The sequence below is a fragment of the Euprymna scolopes genome, chromosome 4 (genome assembly GCF_053919585.1).
Source record: "Euprymna scolopes isolate OS-2025 chromosome 4, ASM5391958v1, whole genome shotgun sequence".
Lineage (NCBI taxonomy): Eukaryota > Metazoa > Mollusca > Cephalopoda > Sepiida > Sepiolidae > Euprymna > Euprymna scolopes.
The window spans coordinates 167,645,473-167,665,998 of record NC_136485.1 but is presented as its reverse complement, the minus strand read 5'-3'; the positions used below and the strand labels follow the sequence as shown (position 1 = coordinate 167,665,998).

The 20,526-nt window shown below is 35.0% G+C and overlaps 1 protein-coding gene across 2 annotated transcripts in view; it reads right to left on the bottom strand.

Annotated features, from left to right (window-relative positions):
- Positions 1–1,133: 1,133 nt before the first annotated feature.
- Positions 1,134–20,526, bottom strand: part of LOC145270085 (organic cation transporter protein-like) — an 84,425-nt gene continuing 65,032 nt past the window's right edge. For both annotated transcript variants that reach the window (XM_080125687.1, XM_080125689.1), the window contains exons 4-10: positions 19,913–20,115; positions 18,762–19,220; positions 9,008–9,142; positions 5,913–5,998; positions 4,920–5,040; positions 2,095–2,167; positions 1,134–1,603 (exon numbers count right to left, since the gene is read on the bottom strand). In XM_080125687.1, the coding sequence (XP_079981813.1) occupies positions 1,397–1,603; positions 2,095–2,167; positions 4,920–5,040; positions 5,913–5,998; positions 9,008–9,142; positions 18,762–19,220; positions 19,913–20,115 (1,284 nt within the window). In that variant the 3' untranslated portion in view covers positions 1,134–1,396. The remainder of the gene's footprint in view (positions 1,604–2,094; positions 2,168–4,919; positions 5,041–5,912; positions 5,999–9,007; positions 9,143–18,761; positions 19,221–19,912; positions 20,116–20,526) is intronic.

The following is a 20,526-nucleotide window of genomic DNA, read 5'->3' as shown; positions in this document are numbered from 1 at the left end:
CCTCCAATCTGTAGTGGAATGGGGACAAAAGTGGTTGGTCGCGTTCAATGCCGCCAAGACCAAACTAGTTTCATTCAATAATTACAAGAAACCCTCTCTACCACCTATAGCAATGGCCAATGACTCTTTATCTAAGAGTACATCTTCTAAACTCCTTGGCCTAACGTTCACAGGAAACATGAGTTGGAACAATTACATTGAAGGCATTGCCAGGGCCGCTGCAAGAAAGGTGGGCTCTCTCTACCGTGCTAGACAACTACTAACACCCAAAAGTATCCTGTACCTCTATAAGGCCACCATTCGCCCATGTATGGAGTATTGCTGTCACATCTAGGCTGCTGCATCTGCTACTAGTCTCTTGCTCCTTGACAAGGTTCAAAAGAGAGTCGCAAACCTGATAGGCCCTGAACTGGCATCTAAGCTTCAGCCTTTTTCCCATCGACGAAATGTTGCATCCGCCTGCCTTTTCTACAAGTATTTTAGTGGTGAATCTCTGACGAACTGCAATCACTTGTGCCCCCACGACGTGAGTACCCTCGACAAACCCGACAGGCTGCTAAATCCCACCTCCACACCGTAGAGATCCCTAGATGTAAAAGATCTTTTTACTCCAATAGTTTCTTCCCCAGAACCGCTAGACTCGTGAATTCCATTCCAGGTCCCTGCTTCCCCAATAGTACTGACGTGCAGAAGTTCAAGTGTAAGACATCTTGCTGCCCAAATCCCTACATAGTACCTCAGTAGTTGTTGCCTCTGATAGTAGCCCCCTACACCAAAGTGACAATTTGCCTTGTTTGGGGTGAAAATGTAATAAAATATATATATATATATATATATATATATATATATATATATATACCAGCAGGATATGTGTGCTATTTTTACCCGAAAAATTAATTTATTACTATAATGTCCATCAGTAAAGTTAAAAAGCAGCGTAGACCTATTCATAATACTACATAAATTAATTATACAGGAATGTAATATACAAGAGTGAAAACTCCAAGGACCATCTTCTAATAAGATAGGAAAAAAATGAAATAATCAACCGGACTAAATATTAGAATTGATTGATGTGAGTGAAACCAATTTTCTTTTTCATGGCAAACTTATGAAGAAAATAAATGCCGAAATTGTTTCGTCTATTTTCTGTTTATTAACCTCTTCCGGTTAAGGGAATAAGATGACAATCTCAGTCAACCATTTTGCGTCTGACAAAATTGCCGTTTTTAAAAACCAATCGAAAATCTGAGGAGACAAATTAAGCGATGACAGAAGGACAAATATAAGAAACATTCTTAATTCATCCGGTTTAATCTGTGGGTCAAAATTGCATTCTTTCCTCCTCTCGTCATCCAAATAATGGACTCATCAATGGAAGGTAAACACGATGGAATTACACGTCGTTTCCTTGCGAAATCTTTGAATAATTAGTGGAGTCTTTGACTGGTGTGTTTGGAGACTTCTTCATCCAGGTTTTGACGTCATCAATATTTTGGGGAAGCTGTCGACCCCGGGTTTCTGGCAGCATCATGATGAGGAAGTTGGCCAGTAGACATCCGGCTGAGAAAATTACACCTGGACCCCATGCGATATAACGGATCTAAAATTAAAATAAAAGAAGGAATATTCAACTGGTGTTTGTAGCCATAAAAATGTTTTTGTTCAACTTGGCACGTGTCATGTAAAATTAATCATAAACAAAAACACTTTTCTTATACACTTGAATATACCACCGAACAATGAATTTTTAGTTTCAGAATCTGATAAAGTGAATTTAAATAGCTTGAAATGGAAAGTTTGTGGTGAGATTCAAACACGATCCTGATGGACGCCAAAAAAAAAAAAAAAAAAAAAAAAAAAAAAAAAAGACCGAACGGCTTACCCTCTTTCCCCCGCTTTCCCGACTAGCGTTCATACAATAAAATTAGTTATTTTATGTTAACCCATGCGTATAATCTTAGACATAACTTTTCATTTCCATGAAATATCCAGATATTATGACCATAAAGGAATATTTAATAGTAATAAAACAAAAACACCGAATAAACAGCACTAACCGACCATTAATAGGATCTATAAATAGGTACTTACGAGGAAGGCCGAGAAAGGTGATAACGCGCTACCAACACGAGCAGCAGAAGACGCCATGCCAAGAGCAGCATTCCTAAGAGAGAAATAATAGAGAATAATAGAAAAATATTATACATTAAGGATTTGACATTTAGAACTGACGGGGAATATAACAATGTTTCCGTTAATTCAGACGAGTGGAAGTGGGTCAGAGCGTGGCTACCGAGAAAGAAGGCCGATGCATATGACAGCGTAACGTCACTTCCTAATTAAGTTGTAGGTATAGACAGCTTCCGGTATTCAACCACGTGGTTATGCTAACAGGCATAAAAAAATATGACTACTAATATGTGTTACTGATTGTCCATGTATGTTCTAAAGAAAAAGAACAATTCTCCATTCGGAAAATAATTATTATAATTGCACATTTGGGATAATTTTAATCAAAATATCGTAAGTGAATTCGTGTTTGAACTTTTATTTTTATTGGAGAAAGTCGAATATTTCATTTTATTTATTTATTTTTTTTTACTGCAAAACAAATAATTTTTGGGTTTGTATTACTGTACACAGATTCGAAAAATTTGTCAAAAAAACAAATATATAACAAATAAATGTTATCAAAAGCAAGATAAGTTACTTTTCTACCAAACTAGATATATTTTTCGTGTTTTTATTCAATGTAACATGATTATTCAGTTCGAAAAACATACATTATTTACCGATGTATTGGAAAATTCAAAATGGCGCCCAACTCTCTCTTTAACACAGTAAGTTCAGGAAAAGGTGTTATAAATAATAAACTACACAAAATACTATTAAAAAACCACCGAATATATGTCAACCTATGTCATGGTAATGTATATTGAGCGAGTTTCTAAGAGTATTCTGTCTAGTTTTATATTTATAGCACCTTTTCCTAAACTTACCGTGTTAAAGAGAGAGTCGTGCGGCCGGGCGCCATTTTGAATTTTCATCGGTAAACAATGTATGTTTTTCGAGCTGAATAAACATGTTACATTAAATAAAAACACTGAAAACATATCCAGTTAAGTAGAAAAGTAACTTATCTTGTCTTTGATAACATTTATTTGTTATATATTTGTTTTTTGACAACTTTTTCGAATCTATGTGTACAGTAATATAAATCCCAATTTTTATATAATATTTTTCAGTCCGTTCTTTTAATAATAAATAAAAGTTTTCACTGAGTATTTTCCAATATTTTAAAGTAAGCATTTTTCATGGCAGTGTTTTTTTTTTTGTTTTTTTTTTAGGATTGGTGAATTATCAATATTTTAGCTCGGGGCGTAATTCATTTCTTTGAAATATATTTAAAACTTCAATTTTTTGTTTTTTATAACATTTTAACTGTAAATAATTTACATAACGAGTTTGTATTACTGTACACATAGATTCGAAAAAGTTGTCAAAAAACAAATATATAACAAATAAATGTTATCAAAGGCAAGATACGTTACAAACATGCTGACATTTTTCTTTTTAAAATATATTGATAAATATTGTATGATTTTCGAAGCGATTACACGTTTTAAAGTGAGTAAAACCACTAAAAACCTTCCCAGTTAGGTAGAAGAGTAACTTATCTTGCCTTTGATAACATTTATTTGTGATATATTTGTTTTTTGACAACTTTTTCGAATCTATGTGTACAGTAATACAAACCTAAAATTTAATTTAACTTGAAAATAATATTTAAAATACACGTGTACACTGCACAAGCACCTTTATTATTATCATCATAATAATAGTAATAATAATAAAAAAAACTGGTGTAGATGACATCGACTGGCGCCAAACCACACCAACTAGTTGTGAAGGGTCAGGGAGGATGGAAAGACCGAGGTGAGAGAGTACTGACCAAATCTCCACTGGAAGTGTGCAGTTCAAATCTGGTACCTTGGGGAGGCATTTGTCACCCAAACCCCAGGAAACACCAATGGCCGATGCCAACGAGAAATCCATGACAACGGCTGTTGCGATAACATGCAATCATCTGCACAAGTGGTCAAAAGGTGGAGAACACTGGAAATCTGGGGAGACTTGTCACTTGGTCTCCAGGGAACACCACAGGTTACTGCCAGTGAGCAATCACTGATGATGGCTTGTGAGACAACTAATACGCTACACATTTTGATGAAAAACATGGGGAAAAATGGACATAGAAGAACAGAAAATCAAAACTTTAAATATAATTTCTGCATCTAAAGTAATAGTTATTTAAATATTTCAACATATAATCTTGTGGAGAAAATCCAGCTTCTCAATAAGGGGCACTCTGGATAGGAACAAAAATAATCTCAGTCATGAAAGATTTCTCCTCCACCGACCGAAGACAGAAAAGGTAAAGTGTTGCATCAAAACAGATACTACACTGATCTTGTTCCGAAGGCCAAAAAATATTTGTTTAATGTTTCTTTAATTGTTTGTTCTCTAAATTTATAATTCAGTTTTATCAGTATTAAATTGTATATTGCTTTAAAATTACTTAATTTTACATAGATAATGTTTATATTTTATATTGAATAAAGTTTAGTTTCAGTATTAATCGAACTGTGTTCCTTTTTCTTTTTAAAAATGTTTTATTGCTCTTTTTTTCAAATGGCCCTCATATAGTACTGACAGTCTGACAAATCATCTTTCAGTTAACAGGCCTTCTTACTCTCGGTGGCCGTGGTCAGAGGCATTACTTATTGAACGCTCCTTGTACGGTGCCCGGAGTTCGCGTCCATAACCATTGTATTACAACCAGTTTCCTCTCTCCTCCCAAAACGATGAAAGAAAAACAACATCAAATATTAGTTGCTTATTACAAAATGACTTACCGATATTTTGTTGGGATGAGTTCGGGCAGGTATCCCCAAACGCCATTAAATGAGCCGGAAATGCCAAACATGCCGACCATCGAAGCAACCGTAGATATAATTGCGAATTTGCTTTTCTTATCTGCAGTATAAAACAACACTTATTAATAAGTTTGCTATTGAATCTATTTTATGAAACACTCACAAATAATTTTTATTCTTTACTTTAATAGTATAGCAAGAAAAAAATGTTTTATAATAAAATGCTGTGATTTTTAGTGCCTGGTTTTAGTGCGCTTTCTTTATAATTCTTACAAGGAATCTATGGCGGCTTTCTCCAGAATTTTGTATGGAGGCTGATGTTTGCTCTTCTTTATATTTTGAACGTACTTATGCAGTACGAAAACCGTGCTATTGTCGGTATCATCTGGGCGGTTTACGGAAACCTCCGGAAGGTGTCGAAACGCTGGGCATCTTAATCTGAATACAAAAACAATTAGTAGAAATATTTGTTTATTCTTTTTTATAAAAAAAAAAATCTAAATATTTATTTTGAACAAAATAAAAAAAAAGACGGAAAAAGTCGTATATTATTTAATTTGCTTGCTATCGGTTATTCCTTACCTAAAAATAAGTATTTATTCATGAACCGTATAATGAATTTTTATTTGATTTGAATTTTAAGTTTCTTAAAGTTTCATCAAATTTGTCTAATCCTGATTCAAAAATATTGTTTTCATTTTAATTGAAATTTTTTTTAATTTTCAAATAATTTTTCATCAAGTGAGTACGAAAAGAATAATATATTTGCTATTAAAAAAATTAACTAGCGTTTGCATGAAAAAACATCAGTAAACTTTTGTTCATCATTTTTCGGTGTTTTCCGTGAACCGCCCGGACGATTCCGACGATAGCACAGTTCTTATGCTTTATAAAACACCGAAAATTAATCTGAAGATGCCGCTATATTACGTTCTAGCTATATCATTGACTAATTGAATACGTTCGACTTACCGAATACAATATTGACGACTGTGGCAGTAAGAAGGGAAACAACAGCAATTGAAAGGAACATCACTAAGGTTTTTTTCCTGCCAAGCCTGTGAATTAAGACAAACAGTAAATAAAATAACTTGCGTAATGGTTCAGAAAATAGTATAAAAAACAAAAAAGGAAATTATACTATGTAGCAATCTCAGGTAAAAAAAAAAAGTGTATGGCACATAATACCTGTCTGCAAAGAAAATCCTGATACTAAATTTGACTTCATTTTTTTAGATCAGGCAACGTTTTCATGTACTATAAATCATATTTTGTTATTATTTGTGCCCGGAAAGGTTACTAAGGAAAACACGGATACGAATATGGTTTAGAAAAGGTAATTTATATTAAAACAAAACAGAATATGCAACGAGCAACAGTCGTAGCACATAACGCCAAAATAACATACTACGAAAGTACAGAAGCCACACCAAGAATCGGTAACTATGTATATTTATACAGTTCATTTTCGTTGCTTTATACTGAGACTGTGGTTTGGCATATTCGTATTTCTTTTTTTTTTTTTTAGAAAAGTCATTTTTAGATGTGTTTTTTTTAATTTTCTTTATGTATGCTACATCCGATTCGTCTATGTCTTTAGAATTTCTTCTCACGCTTATAACCTTTTGGCAATCCTTCGCAAATTTCTGTAGTGTGAAATTAGGTTCACTTTAGAGTTTTGCTAGTACCCTCCGGCTAATCTCAGCAGTTTTATCCGATAGTAACCCTTGAGCAAATATAAGACATCTAAAATCATCTACAGATAATTCCGCTAGTCGAAAGTCATTACAGTGCTTGCTTACGACCAAAGCCAACGCTAAATTATCTTCGTCGTCCCTCGTAGTCAAATTAATACATCTCTATCGTTTATGAAACGTATTAAGGTTAAAACGTTTTCACAGTAACTTAACGGTTTCCGCGAACTCTAGTTCCGTAGTCTTTTTAAGTAGAACGTAGTCTATGACCATATTGCGTTCAGCAGTTCCTAGCTTTCGTAAAAGCAGAAAACTTTTTTCGCATCATGCCAATCTTCGCAATCGACGCAATCTTTACACTTTCTAAAGAACGCGCTGTACGTTTGGTCTTGCCCAGAAACGTAGGTAAAGGTATCTATCATGTTCCATATAGCGTTTTTGAAGAGAGGATGTGAAATGCTTACACCAATCAGCGGTCATAAATAAAACTTATAAATTAAAGTTAATAAATATAATAGAAAGGTTTAAACTTAGCAAGAACCATGGGTTAATGAAGATAGCGTTGTAAAACAAGATACTAGAGACAACTAAAATATTTAAAGTTAGTTATCATTTAAATGAGCCGGGGTAAAACAAGATACCAAAGAAAACTGAGAAAGGACAAAAGCCTTTTTTCGCAAAGAGTCTGATCACTAGGTCACGTGGTATCCTGTTGGTGTCAAGGTCTGGCATCTTTTAGTGCAGCTCTATACAAGGTGGTATATATTCGAAATTTATCGATTTGGATCAAGTTTTATCATTCTGCTGTAATCGTGTTCATGACGAAAAATGGTATAAAATTAACATTCTGATAGATACAGGTAATAGATTCATCAATTTGACCTACATAAGCTCGGCAGCCTGTGGCATGGAAGCCTTATGAACAAGTATATATGGGGTAGAACAGGACAAAGCAGTAATAGCATCTCGTTTTGATCCTAATGCTTAGTATCATTAATGTAAGGTTCTCTGTTTGCCTTCCTTAGTTTTAATAAACGTGAATTTTCAACTCGTACCAATAAAATATCTATATTACTTATAAGTAGTAGCAGTAATAGTAGTAGCAGTAGTAGTAAAAATATTACTTTGAACTGTAACCGGTACCGATACTACTATTAGTGCTACTATCATCACTACCACGATCACTATCACCGCTAGTACAAATACTGCCACTATCACTACTACTGCGTTATCGTTTTTGTGATTGTAAGGTTCAATTAGATTAATTCAGAATGATAAAATATAATTAAAAAGAGCAGTTCGGCGAACTATCAAATTAAATTACCTAAGCGTTTCACTTTTGACCTTTGAGGCTCGCTGACAGCCATTTTGCCAACGGTTATTTAGTCGCCAGATTTAATTTTTTCTCTAAATCAACTTATAAAGATTGTTTTTTTAGACGCTGTGAACTTTAAATTAAAATAAATCACATGAAAATAATTTAATATACAAACATTTGGTTTATTTCAAAAATTCATTTTTGGTGTTTATAATTTAAATACAATTTAGGGCATATGGCCACGCGACGCGCATATATGAAGTAATCTAGAGGATTAATTTTCACAACTATACGCATTAAATTAGGTTGTATTTCAGCAATAACGTGTCGAATGCTGTCTTCCAAGTGGTGTATTGTGTCTGGTTTATTACGTAGACATGATACTTTACATTTCCCCAAAGAAAATAATCTAATGGAGTACAAACAAGGGGACCAGTTGATAGGTACATTTCGTGAAATTACTCGTTCATCAAATATTTCTCTTGGTAAATTGATCGTATCGCGTGTTGTGTGGTATGTACCCCGTCCTGCTGAAACCGCATGATGGACGAGAAACACGAAAAACACCCGTCTAGCTAAAACCACTGTCAGTAATTTTCCCCATTCTTTATCTGTGCCTAAATCAAAACGTAGATTCCATGAATAAAGCTTCTTTCTTAGAAGTGCACGCCTGTGGAACTCTTTTCCGTTTGCCTGTTTCTCACCTGACTACAACTTGGATGTCTTCAAGTCCAACATAAACAAATTCCTGATGAACCGCCCACTTAAGTAAGACACTTTATCAGATCTCCATTATTAGCGATTACTACGATATTATCCCATTGGTTACTGTACACGCAATAACCCTTATCCCCGAGTGGCTTCCGGGCCTTGATAAGTGATGACTTCCTTGTAAAAAAAATGAATTGCCAAACTAAATTGAACTCGAAATAAACGATAATTGCAGAATGTGCAATTAAAGAAAATAGGGTTGTGAATTTAAAGTTCGCTGCCTCTAAAAAAGAAAACATCGTATATAACTTTGCGAAAGTGGGAGATGATCAATTTCTACTTACCACACAAAAGCTTTCCACATGAATATCACAGATAATGTTTCCATTAATACTGATAGGAAAAAGTTGAAGAATCTGTCACCAGCGAGAGACGAAGACGTCAAATAGAGGCCGTAGTAAGTTAAAGCATTAATGAACCTAAAAGAAAAACATTTTTTTTAATCATTAAATAAAGTTTGTATTATTATTCGTACTCACTAGGAGTTCTCACACTGGTCATCATCAAAGATTGCTCACTGACAATAACCGACGGTGCTACCTGGAGTCGTAGTGACAACAAATCTCTATAGATTTCTTATACTTTCCACTACTTTAAATAACTATTGCGAATGATTTTACGTTATAGAAACAGTCGCTTACCATTGATTTCTCGATGGTAATAATCATTGGTTGCCACTTGCATTTGTGTGTTCCAGTAAGTTCCTAGTACTCTTCGCATTCATTCAGTAGAGGCCTGGTTGTGACCCCCTCGGTTCTTCCATCCTATTTATTTTTTTTTTCACTAGAAGTTTGCACACAGATCATCATCAGAGGTTGTTCACTGAAAAAAACTGGTGGCGTTCCCTGGAGTCTAGGTGACAATAAGTCTTCCCAGATTTCCAATACTCTTCACCTCTTTCGATAACTTTTGCAATGGATTTTTGTATTATCACAACAACCGCTTGCTGTTGACGTTTCCCTGGCAATTACCATTGGTCTTCACTGGAATTTGGGTGGAAATAAGCCTCTCCAATAATCCAGTCTTCTTCGCACTAATCCTAAGGAGGTCTTGTTAATGCTTTTTCTCCTCAGTTGTCTATCCTCATTGTTGTTATTATTATTATTATTATTATTATTATTATTATTATTATTATTATTGTTATTATCATTATTATTTTTATTATTATTATTATTATTGTTATCATTATTATTTTTATTATTATTATTATTATTATTATTATTATTATTATTATTATTATTATTAGCAGCTGAGGTATTTCGTATTTATTAGGAATTTTCATAGAAGTGATTATTAAATATCTTTCACTGGCAATAAGAAGTAGTGTTTTCTTCAATCTGAGTGCCAGGAAGTCTCCCAGGCTTTCTAGTAATCTGCGCTTCTTTAAAAAAAACATTACGAATCCCTTCCTATTTTTGCTATACCCATTTATTCTCGATTTCTCGATAGTAATACCAGTTTTATTTTTAATTTTTTTGAAATTATGTTTGAAATTATATTTTTAAATATAATTTGAAAAATATTTTTTAAAGCATATTTGAAATTATATTTTTAAATATAATCTCAGATATATATATTTTTTTAAGTTATATTTTTCAATATAATTTTTTAATAATTTTTAAAATTATATTTTAAAATATTTTAAAAATTATTTTTATTAAATTTATTTTGTAATAATTAGAAAACATTTAGTTTTTTGATTATATTTTTAAATATTTTCTTTAAATTTCTTTAAATTTATTTTTAAAGCTTTAAAAATAATTATTGGAAAATTAATATTATTTTTTCATTTAGTATTATTTATTTTAATTATATTTAAAAAAAAAAAACTTTTTAGGATAACCTTTTAAAAATAATTTTAAAAAAATAATTAAAAAAATCATTTTTAAAACATAATTTTTTAACAGACTCGTGAAAGACTTAAAAATGAAAATACTGCAAAAACATTACAAAGCACGTTACAAACAGACAAAAGTTATAGTCCATTCACTTTCTTTTAAAAATACGTTCAAAATGGCACCGATAAAAATGGCACGATTAAAATGAAGCAAGTAGATTAATAATAAACATGAAACAAGGGAAAAGTTTAGATGAAAATCTCACAATAAATTCATCTTGAATGCAATACATAAAAAAAAACACTTTAAGAAGTTCATCAAATTAAGAAAAAAATTATATTTACGAAGAGCGTTCCAAAAGTAATGCCGCCTACTTTTTATTCTGCCAGGATTGATCAGATGACAAATTGCATTACTATGATGACTGAACTTATGCATTTATGAACTGAATATTTCATCGTTCTGTGCAGATATTGACGATATGAGACTCTATTTAATTACTGGCAAAAGTGCCTTAAGAATGGTGGTGACTATGTAGAACAATAAATTCTGGGGAACAAATTGTCGTTCGTTTTCCTGTCTTCGTAAATGCTCAACTTTTTAAGTTAAAATCAAATAGGAGAATTTACTTTCGGAATTAGCCTAATATATTTAAAAGAGTCCCCAATTCTACTTTTGGGGGCGATTATGTGTGAACATCTGAAAGAAAAACAATACTTATTTTACCATTTATAGTGGAGTATTAATTGTGCATATACATTTAATGGAAAATGATCGCACCATTTTAGATGGCGTTCTAAGTTTTTACGGGTGTTACTTAAATAATTTTAAGCTAGCCCTAAATCCGACCAACAAAATTGTAAAACCACCTTAAAATGTAGAACCCGAGCCCCTCCTTCAAAAAACAAAAAAAAAACAAACAAAAAAGAACACAAGACACATAACTTGTTTCACATCAGAAAGCATGGTTAACTACTCTAAAACCTTAGAATGGCTCGGAAATGGGGGGGCATTTTACGTTAAATCTATATTCCAAACTGATCCCCGAATGATCTATATGAAATGAATAAATAACAAAATAAAAAAAAACAAAAAAAAAACATTACATGTTTAATAGTGGAGGGGAATGGGCTTACGCTTTTTTTTAAACTGTAGAAGAGGGAACTGATCCTAACACCTAACGCAAACATTAGAAAAATGGTAAAATGAGCAAACAATTAACAATCGAAAAATTGTAACTCTCAATGATCTCCCAAAACACATACTAAATTCATTCGTTGACATCTATGCTGATGACACGACCATCGACGGCAACACATCAAAGGCCGTAAATGAGAAAGCTCTCTCTCTGATTCCCTCTCCTCTGATCTTGAGCGCGTCGTTCAGGGGAGGAAGAGATGGCTGGTTACTTTTAATGCATCTAAAACCAAGCTCCTCACTTTACATCATCAACGCTCTGTTCCTCATCTAGCATCAATTGAAATGGATGGCTCTCGTCTTGGGGAGGCTTCATGTTTTGACAAGCTCCTGGGTTTGACCTTTACTCCTGATCTGAAATAGAACACGTATATAAAGTCTGTTGCCCAGGCCGCTGGGAAATGGTAGGATCCTTCTACCGCTCCAGAAGATATCTCACTACTGATGTAATTCTCTATTTCTATAAAAGCCAAGTACGTCCAAAGATGGAGTACTGCTGCCACATCTGGGCTGAAGCTTAAAAAAAACAGCCTATCCTGCCTTGACAAAGTACAAAATAGACTTCGAGGCTTAGTGGGGGATGCTCTCTTCTCTTCCCTGCAACCTCTCTCCTACAGAAGAGACGTTGCGAGCCTGTCTTTATTTTATCGTTATTTCCATGTCAAGTGCTCGTCCGAGCTCCAATCTCTGGTCCCCCCTCGCCAATCCTTCTTGATAAACACCCGTCTAGCTAAAAACACTGTCAGTAATTTCCCCCACTCTTTATCTGTGCCTAAATCAAAACGTAGATTCCATGAACATGTTTTTTTCTGAGAAGTGCACGCCTGTGGAATTCTCTTCTGTTTGCCTGTTTCCCGCCTGACTACAACTTGGACGTCTTCAAGTCCAACATAAACAACTTCCTGATTAATCGCCCCCTTAAGTAAGACGCTTTATCAAATCTCCAATACCAACTATTACTACGATATTATCCCATTGATTATTGTACACAAAATAACCCTTATCCCGAGTGGCTTCTGGGCCTTGATAAGTGGCAATCCCCATGTAAAAAAAAAAAAATCTCAAAATGTTTGTATTAAAAAAACTCTAATGACCTTTTTGGAACAGATTGGATTAAAAGATTTCAACTTTGGGACTCGCCCATTAGCGATTTTTTTGCCAAAATGTGGACAACCTTACAGCTGAGGCTAACAAATTAAAGAAAGACCTGAAAGAATCGTTTTCCAATAGTTTTTCTGACAAACTAGGCCACTGTACAAAATTGGAAACGAAGTTCAAATTACAAGATAATGCCAGCCCAGTCTTCAAAAAGAAATGCAGCGTACCGTTTGCCCTTATACAAAAGATTAATGTAGAACTAGACAGACTCGTCAAAGCAGGAATTTTAACTCCAGTCGACTACAGCGTGCATGTAAAGAAAAAATCGAAGGATATCAGAGTTTGCACAGACTTCTCGACCGGGTTGAATGCAGCACTCAAGGATCATCATTACCTGCTATCCAATCTTACAGGTGAAACTGACAAACTAAATAAGGTCTGAATTAATCCTTCCCCAATGGTTTTTTTTGACAAACTAGGCCGCTGTACAAAAATGGAAGTGAAGTTCAACTTATAAGACAATGCTACCTCAGTCTTCAAAAGGACAAGCGTACCATTTGCCTTTATATAAAAGATTGACATAGAACTGGACAGATTCGTCAAAGCAGGAATTTTGACCCCAGGCAACTACACTGAATGTACTGTCCCTACCGTGTATGTAAAGAAAAATTTGAAGGCGATCAGAGTCTTAGTCTCGATCGGGTTAAATGCAGTACTTAAGGATCATCATTACCCGCTACACAGCCCCGAGGAAGTTTTTACGAAGCTAAATGGAATTAAAATATTTTTAAAAATAGATCTGAGTGAATCGCATCTACAGATTCTTATTGAAGAAGGAAGCTCAAAACTTTTGAGCATTACTACTTTCAATAGTTTAGTTTTCGAGATCAAATTTGCACCAGCAATCTTTCATGAGATAATCGACATGATGTTGAGCGCTTTGATTTTTCCATCGGATATCTGAAGGATATTCTAATGAAAAGCGAATCTATAGAGTAACATAGAAATCACGTTTTTCAAGTGCTAGAAAAGATAAATTAGTACGGCTTCACACTTAAAGACACAAAATGTGAATTTTTCCTCGACAAATGAAATTACCGAGGGCAGATAATAGATTGGTGTGGTAGACTGCCCGATCCGGAAAGATCAACAGCAATAAAAAATATATGATTGAGTCACACGACATAACAACAGTGCAAAGTTTTTTTTTTAGCTAATTACTACCAGGCCTTCATTCCTAATATGCACACATTGCGCCATCTTTGAATGAACTACTTAGGAAAGACAAGGTTTAGAACTACTACGGAATGCAAAATAGCGTTCGAAAGGCTAAACGAGGTGATCACATCGGAACTATTCCTGACTCATTACAACCCAGATTTATAAATTATCGTCACGAGTGATTCAAGCGCATATGGAATCGGCGCGTGCATCCTGCATAAAATGCCCGACGGTTTTACGAAGCCGATAGCACACGCGTCGAGAACCCTTCTATCTGCGTAAAGAAAGTATTCCCAGATAGAGAAAGAATCGGTAAACAGGCTCCAAAGATGGAGAACAATCCTATTAAATTACGACTTTGATATGGAGTTCCTTCTGTTAAATAAGTTAGGATGCGCAGACGGGCTATCCCGATTAATACCAAGGAATGGTGAACCACTTGAAGACTCGGTGATCGCATCACTACGATCAGAGATTTTAGTTCAATCTTATGCAAAACTGTGAAAGAACTTCCCATTAGTCTGGATAATATAAGGAAAGAAGCCGAAAGCGACGATTTTATAAGAGAAACCAAGGAAAAACTGGAGACTGATAAACAAATAGCAGAGATTTTCTCAACATGCGATCAATTATTATTATATCGGGAGAGAGATTAGTTGTTCCAGCTTCTATCTTTACATCATTTTAAAAGATTGTCATACAGGACACCCTGGCGCCACCAGAATGAAAATTTAATGCGTTCATACGTGCACTGGAAAAACATGAACACGGGTATTGAAGAAAAGATGAAAGCACCACCATTTATTCAATTTAGCCGATGGCCCAAAGCTGACTACCTATGGTCACGGATACACGTGAACTATGCGGGACCACCTAATGGGCAGTGCTACCTCATAGTATTAAATAGGGTTGTGTGTATTTCGGTGTCTCTTGACAGATACATGTCGGGGACGGCATGAATAACGGGGACGACATAATAGGAAGGATGGGACATTAACATATCTGCGCACACGGCGACGATGATGACAATTATTGGGGACTTCATTTTTTTACAAGAGCTGAGAGAGATACGACAGGGAAAGTTCTTTTTAACATAGAGGGCAGATTCATTACTTATGATGATGGGAACAGACAGCTAACACTTTTGAAGGGTGTTACACAAAGTTCATTTATAAGATGGTGGACTGCGTGATATATAATAACTGAAACATACTTTACATTTCATGTCTCAAAGACGCCAAACGAGGACAAGGTTTACAGAATATATGAAGAACTTTATTCTATCCGGATGATATGATGAGAAATTCAAAACCTTTTAGAAGCTATATTGTCTTCGATTTGAAGAGGATTCCGCTAACTCTCCTCTTCTCGACTCAATCCTGACTAATCGGTCTTTACTCTCCGTCTGACTCTCCAACTCTCTATGACTCTCTGATTCTCCTAACTTCAAACCCTCTCTTTTGTAAGCGCTTTCTTTGTCTCATCAAAAATGTGCCTAACGATGTGATTCCCTCACGTGGATTCACATACACATATGCCAACACGTTTTTGGTAAACAAAGAAATTCCTAACTTCACATTGTTCGATATATAACCTATTTGTTTATCGTTATTTCTTACTTGCATTGTTCATTAACCTAACTCTTACATAATTAATATATCTAGTTATTTCCAAGAACAATGACAATCGCTCTTAATTCCTAGGATTGTGATATGTATTATTTTAAATTTTTGTTACTGGGTTCAATTCTAAGCTTCTGCTTTTAACAAATATCATTTTCAAACTTATTTACGTTGTTTCTTTAATTACGAGATCTGTCCCCTTCCATGTAAAGCGTTGCAACAATTTCTTCAGGTGTACCTCATAACGCCTAACGAGAATACACCATTCCAGATGTTTCCACCGGAAGTGATGTTCGTGAGAAAAATACGGCCAATCTTCGACAAACTATTGCCAAAACAGGTAAAACCCACAGAGACAACTGTTCCCAACAAGACTTACGTGCCGGGAGAAAAATATTCTTCCAGATGCACAAAGATAATAATACTTTCTGGAAGCAAGAACCAATCAAGAACAGGATCTACATGGTGGAGAAACCACATTCCACGCATCAGAAATACCTGAACCAGATACGCAAACGCACTTCGAACGAGTTAAGTGAAACTCAGCTAGAAGAGGAGACATTGGACCTATTATATGATGCATTTGACATGGAAACCCCTCAAACTAGTACCAAAATACGTCGTTCCGGCAGAAAAAGGAAACTGACCCGAGAAAGAAAACTATATATCGGGGAAATGATTCTTCGGAAGAGGTGTTCTGGGGGTAGTTAACACCCCTATATCTATGATAGTTTGGATTTTCTGACACTATGTAAGCCAGACATTTCTGTCGTTGAGTAGAGAGCACACGCGTAACTCTACTCTCGGTCGACCTGTTGGCTGGGGTGTGGTGTTTGCTCTGATGCTGCAACCAAGTTAAATTTTTTATTAGTCAATGGAGGGGGAAACCTTTCTATACTAAGGCAATTTTATTTTTGCACACTGCCAGAGTGCTCCCTTTTGGAATAGCTGGTTTTTCCCCACATTAAAAACGACCTTGGCTATGGGCAATGTGTTTTGTCCGATAATTTTTTACTATAATGAACTGTGTATCGTAGTGGAACGACGGGTACAAAAAGCATAATTTCTGACAACTTAATGCGTCGTTAATAATCAATCGAATATCATAAAGTACAGGTCGGTACCATTGTCGCTTATGTATCGCTGCTGTCATATCAGTGGCTGCTCTTGGTGTTTGGGTGTCTTTCTTTTGCTTACATATCGTTATAGGATTCATAGAGATCTTTTATTTCACAATATAATACCATTGGGATTTTATAATCAAATATAAGAAAACGGAAGACATTGTCATACGGTAAACAAAAAAAAAAAATGAAAAGGCATATATTCACAAAAAATATTCAGCAATAAGAAAATCATAGAATGTTTGTGGTTAATTTTAGAGTTCTTATACAAACAATGAGGATTCATTAGCTGAGAAATTGAAAAAGTCTAAATCGATTAATTAATAGTTATATGTTATATGGGTCGGAAAATCGTTATCAAAACTTCTCTGCTCAATTAAATAAATCATAATTCATTGAAAACTGTATGTTAGAGGCAATGTTCTTTGTTTATCTTATTAGTAAAATAGCCGAATGATAAAGGTTGGGAATACTTCAATTGATGAGTTGTTTTAAATCAGCAGACGACATTAAAGGATTCAAGCAGTCATTGCGTGTTTCTGTGCGTTCGTTAATGTTTGTGTTTGAGAAAATGGAGATAGATATCATAGAGATAAATACCTAGTAGAGAGACGTTCAGTGTTGACATGGGTTGACTGAGTTCCACTGGTCTTTTGAAGAAAAAAATTGGCTTTTTAAAGGATAAGAGTTTTCTGATTTTTTTTATAAAGAAGTCACCACTTATCAAGGCCCAGAGGCCAATCGAGGATGAGGGTTAATGAGTGTACAGAAGTTAATGGGAAAATATCGTAGTAATCGTTAGTAGTGGAAATTTGGTAAATTGGATTATTTAAGGGGTGGCTCAGCAAGAACTTGTTCACATTGGACTTGAAGATGACCATATTGTAGTCAGTTAGAAAGCAGGAAATCGAAACAGAGTTCCACAGGCGTGCAGTTTTAAGAAAGAAGCTTTGTTCATGGAATCTACGTTTAGTCTTAGGCATAGATAAAGAGTGGAGGGAATTATTGATAGTGGCTTGAGCTAGACGAGTGTTCTTCGTGAAAGTCAAGCCAGGAGGTCATAGATTGGAGCTCAGACAAGCACTTGTCATAAAAATAACGATAGAACAGCGAGAGGCTCGCAACCTATCTTCTGTAGGAAAGATGTTGCGGGGAAGAGACAAAGCCCATCCCACACTAGGCTACGAAGTATATTTTGAACTCTGTCAATGCAGCAGCTCCTGCCTAAATGTAGAAAAAGTACTTCATCGTTGGACATACTTAGCTCTTATACTGGTAGAGAATTGCATCAGCAGTGAAATATCTACTGGAGCGGTAGAAGGATCCCACCATTTTTCCAGCAGCATAGGCAACAGATTTGAAGTACGTGTTCTATCTCAGATCAGAAGTAAAAGTCAGACTCAGAAGCTTGTCAAAACATGGAGCTATTCATTTCAATTGATGCCAGACGGGGATCGGAGCGTTGATGATGTAAAGATAGAAGCTAGATTTTAGATGCATTAAAATTAAGCGGTCACCTCTTTCCCCATTGCACCACGTGATCAAAATCAGAAAAGAGAAAATAAGAGAGAATTTGGTCGTTTACGGTCTTTAAAGTGTTGCCATAGATGGCAGTGTGTCAGCATAAATGTCTACAAATGATTTTAGGCTGTAATTTCGGCGATAATTGATGTAGATCATGAATAGAGTTTGGCCCAGGGTGGATCCCTGAGGGACTCCAGCATTAATACTGATTATCAAAATAAAATTATTTGTTTTTATTTAGGATGGTGTATACGCGGACAACGTGCACACAAGCGTACAGAATCGTAGAATTTGTAAACATCAACCTTTACAACCCTGCTTCTATTTTAAGTCAAGAAACTCTGTATTAACAAACACTAAACGTTTATTTAGAACAAGAGCATTTAAGAGTGTATAGAGATGTTAAATACTTACCAGGTGAATATTTGAATGGACATTATGAATCGTAATATAGCACTGGTTATAAGATTCAGAGCACTTTCTGTCTTTTGTGGCCCGAAACACATCGACGCTTTCTTCATGGGGTGAGTCTGGGTTGAAATCAGGTTTTCACTGGCACTCAGATCGTTTTTTTGATCATCAGGATTGTCGATGGTGGACAAAAGTGACGGGGGCGGTGGCGGGAGAAAGAAATCATTTTTTTCGGTGTCCTCATCTACAAGTTGTTGCTTTGTTTGTAGTGGAGGTGAGGGTGGTGCTGTTAGATGATTCTTATCTGACATTGTCTTAAGTTCAGTGTTCGACTTCGTTACACATTTCTGCCAAATCTCATTGAAATCAACTCCATTTATTTTGGCTGCTCGCCGGACTATTTTCTTTGCGTGTGACAAACGGTTTTTCGCAAAAAGCCACCGTAAAGATTCTTCCAGAAATCTGCGGAGAAAAAATCTGGACGTTTTAGTTGAATGAAGATTTTATACAATAATCTAAACAATTTTTTCAATAAAAATATCGGAAAGATATTCGATTTTATTATTTAAAACTTTTTCTGATAATAAAAATAATTTGTCCAAGAATTGTTTTAAATACACAAAGTTCATTTCAAAAGTAAGGCCTCCTATTTTTTAACTCCAAAAATTAAAACATTGAGGAGTTACGAAGACGGGAGTGGTACCCTTAAAACAAGCGACCTTTTCTAATCTAAAATTTATTTTTCTACATTATTCTCAGTGCACTTTTGCCAGAAATTCAAGGATGCATATCTGCTTCTAACGTACGCCCATGCCATGAGTTGCTCTGTTAGAGTCTCACACCGTCAATATCTCCAACAGACAAATGAAAGCTTTAGGTTACGAATCCATCAGTTCAGTCATCATAGCAATGCAATTTGACATCAACTCTGATCCATTCAAACAGAATAAAAAATAGGAGGCATTACTTTGGAACGTATCTCTTACAAAAGAAAACAGACACTGGAGAGAAAGAGTCACACTGCAAGATATAGATAGCGAATAAAAGAGTCACACACACACAAACATATGCACAAATATAAACCACTTTTGTCACGCTTATTACATTTATAATGGATGTTGCGATTACCGCTATTTATGTATAGATTCTCTTACAATATGTCTAATAGAACCATCGCTCCTGAACAAGAGATTGCGATTGCTAAGGTTCTCCACCGGTGGTTCTGAAGGTAGTAAGCGAGAGGCGTCAGCAAAAAGCACCCAAGGCACCACCCACTGCCGCACAGCATGTTAATAAATGCTCGGTGTTCCGTCGGAAATAGTTCCAATGATAAAGTCATATTTGGAATGCCAAGGCCCTATAAAATAAAATGGAAACTAATATTAGCATCAAGTCATATTTGGAATGCCAAGTCCCTATAAAAACAAAATGGAAACAAATGTTATCATCGAGTCATATTTTGAATTCCAAGTTCCTATAAAAATAAAATTGAAAAATATTGGCATAATGTTCCATTCTGTTGATATGGCTGAAATGATGAGAATAATTACTGTGTGGATTGATATGTGTTAAAAACAAAGCCCTATACCAAGATTAAACTACTTTACTCGAATACAATATTAAGATGAAACCAATCGTGGTTATAATTTTGTACTAGGCTTTCATACAATATTATTGTGGGACTTCATCCGCATCAGGCACTCATAAACAGTGAATGAACGTTTTACTAGATTTAATTCATATATGACTTGGAAACTACATGGTTTTA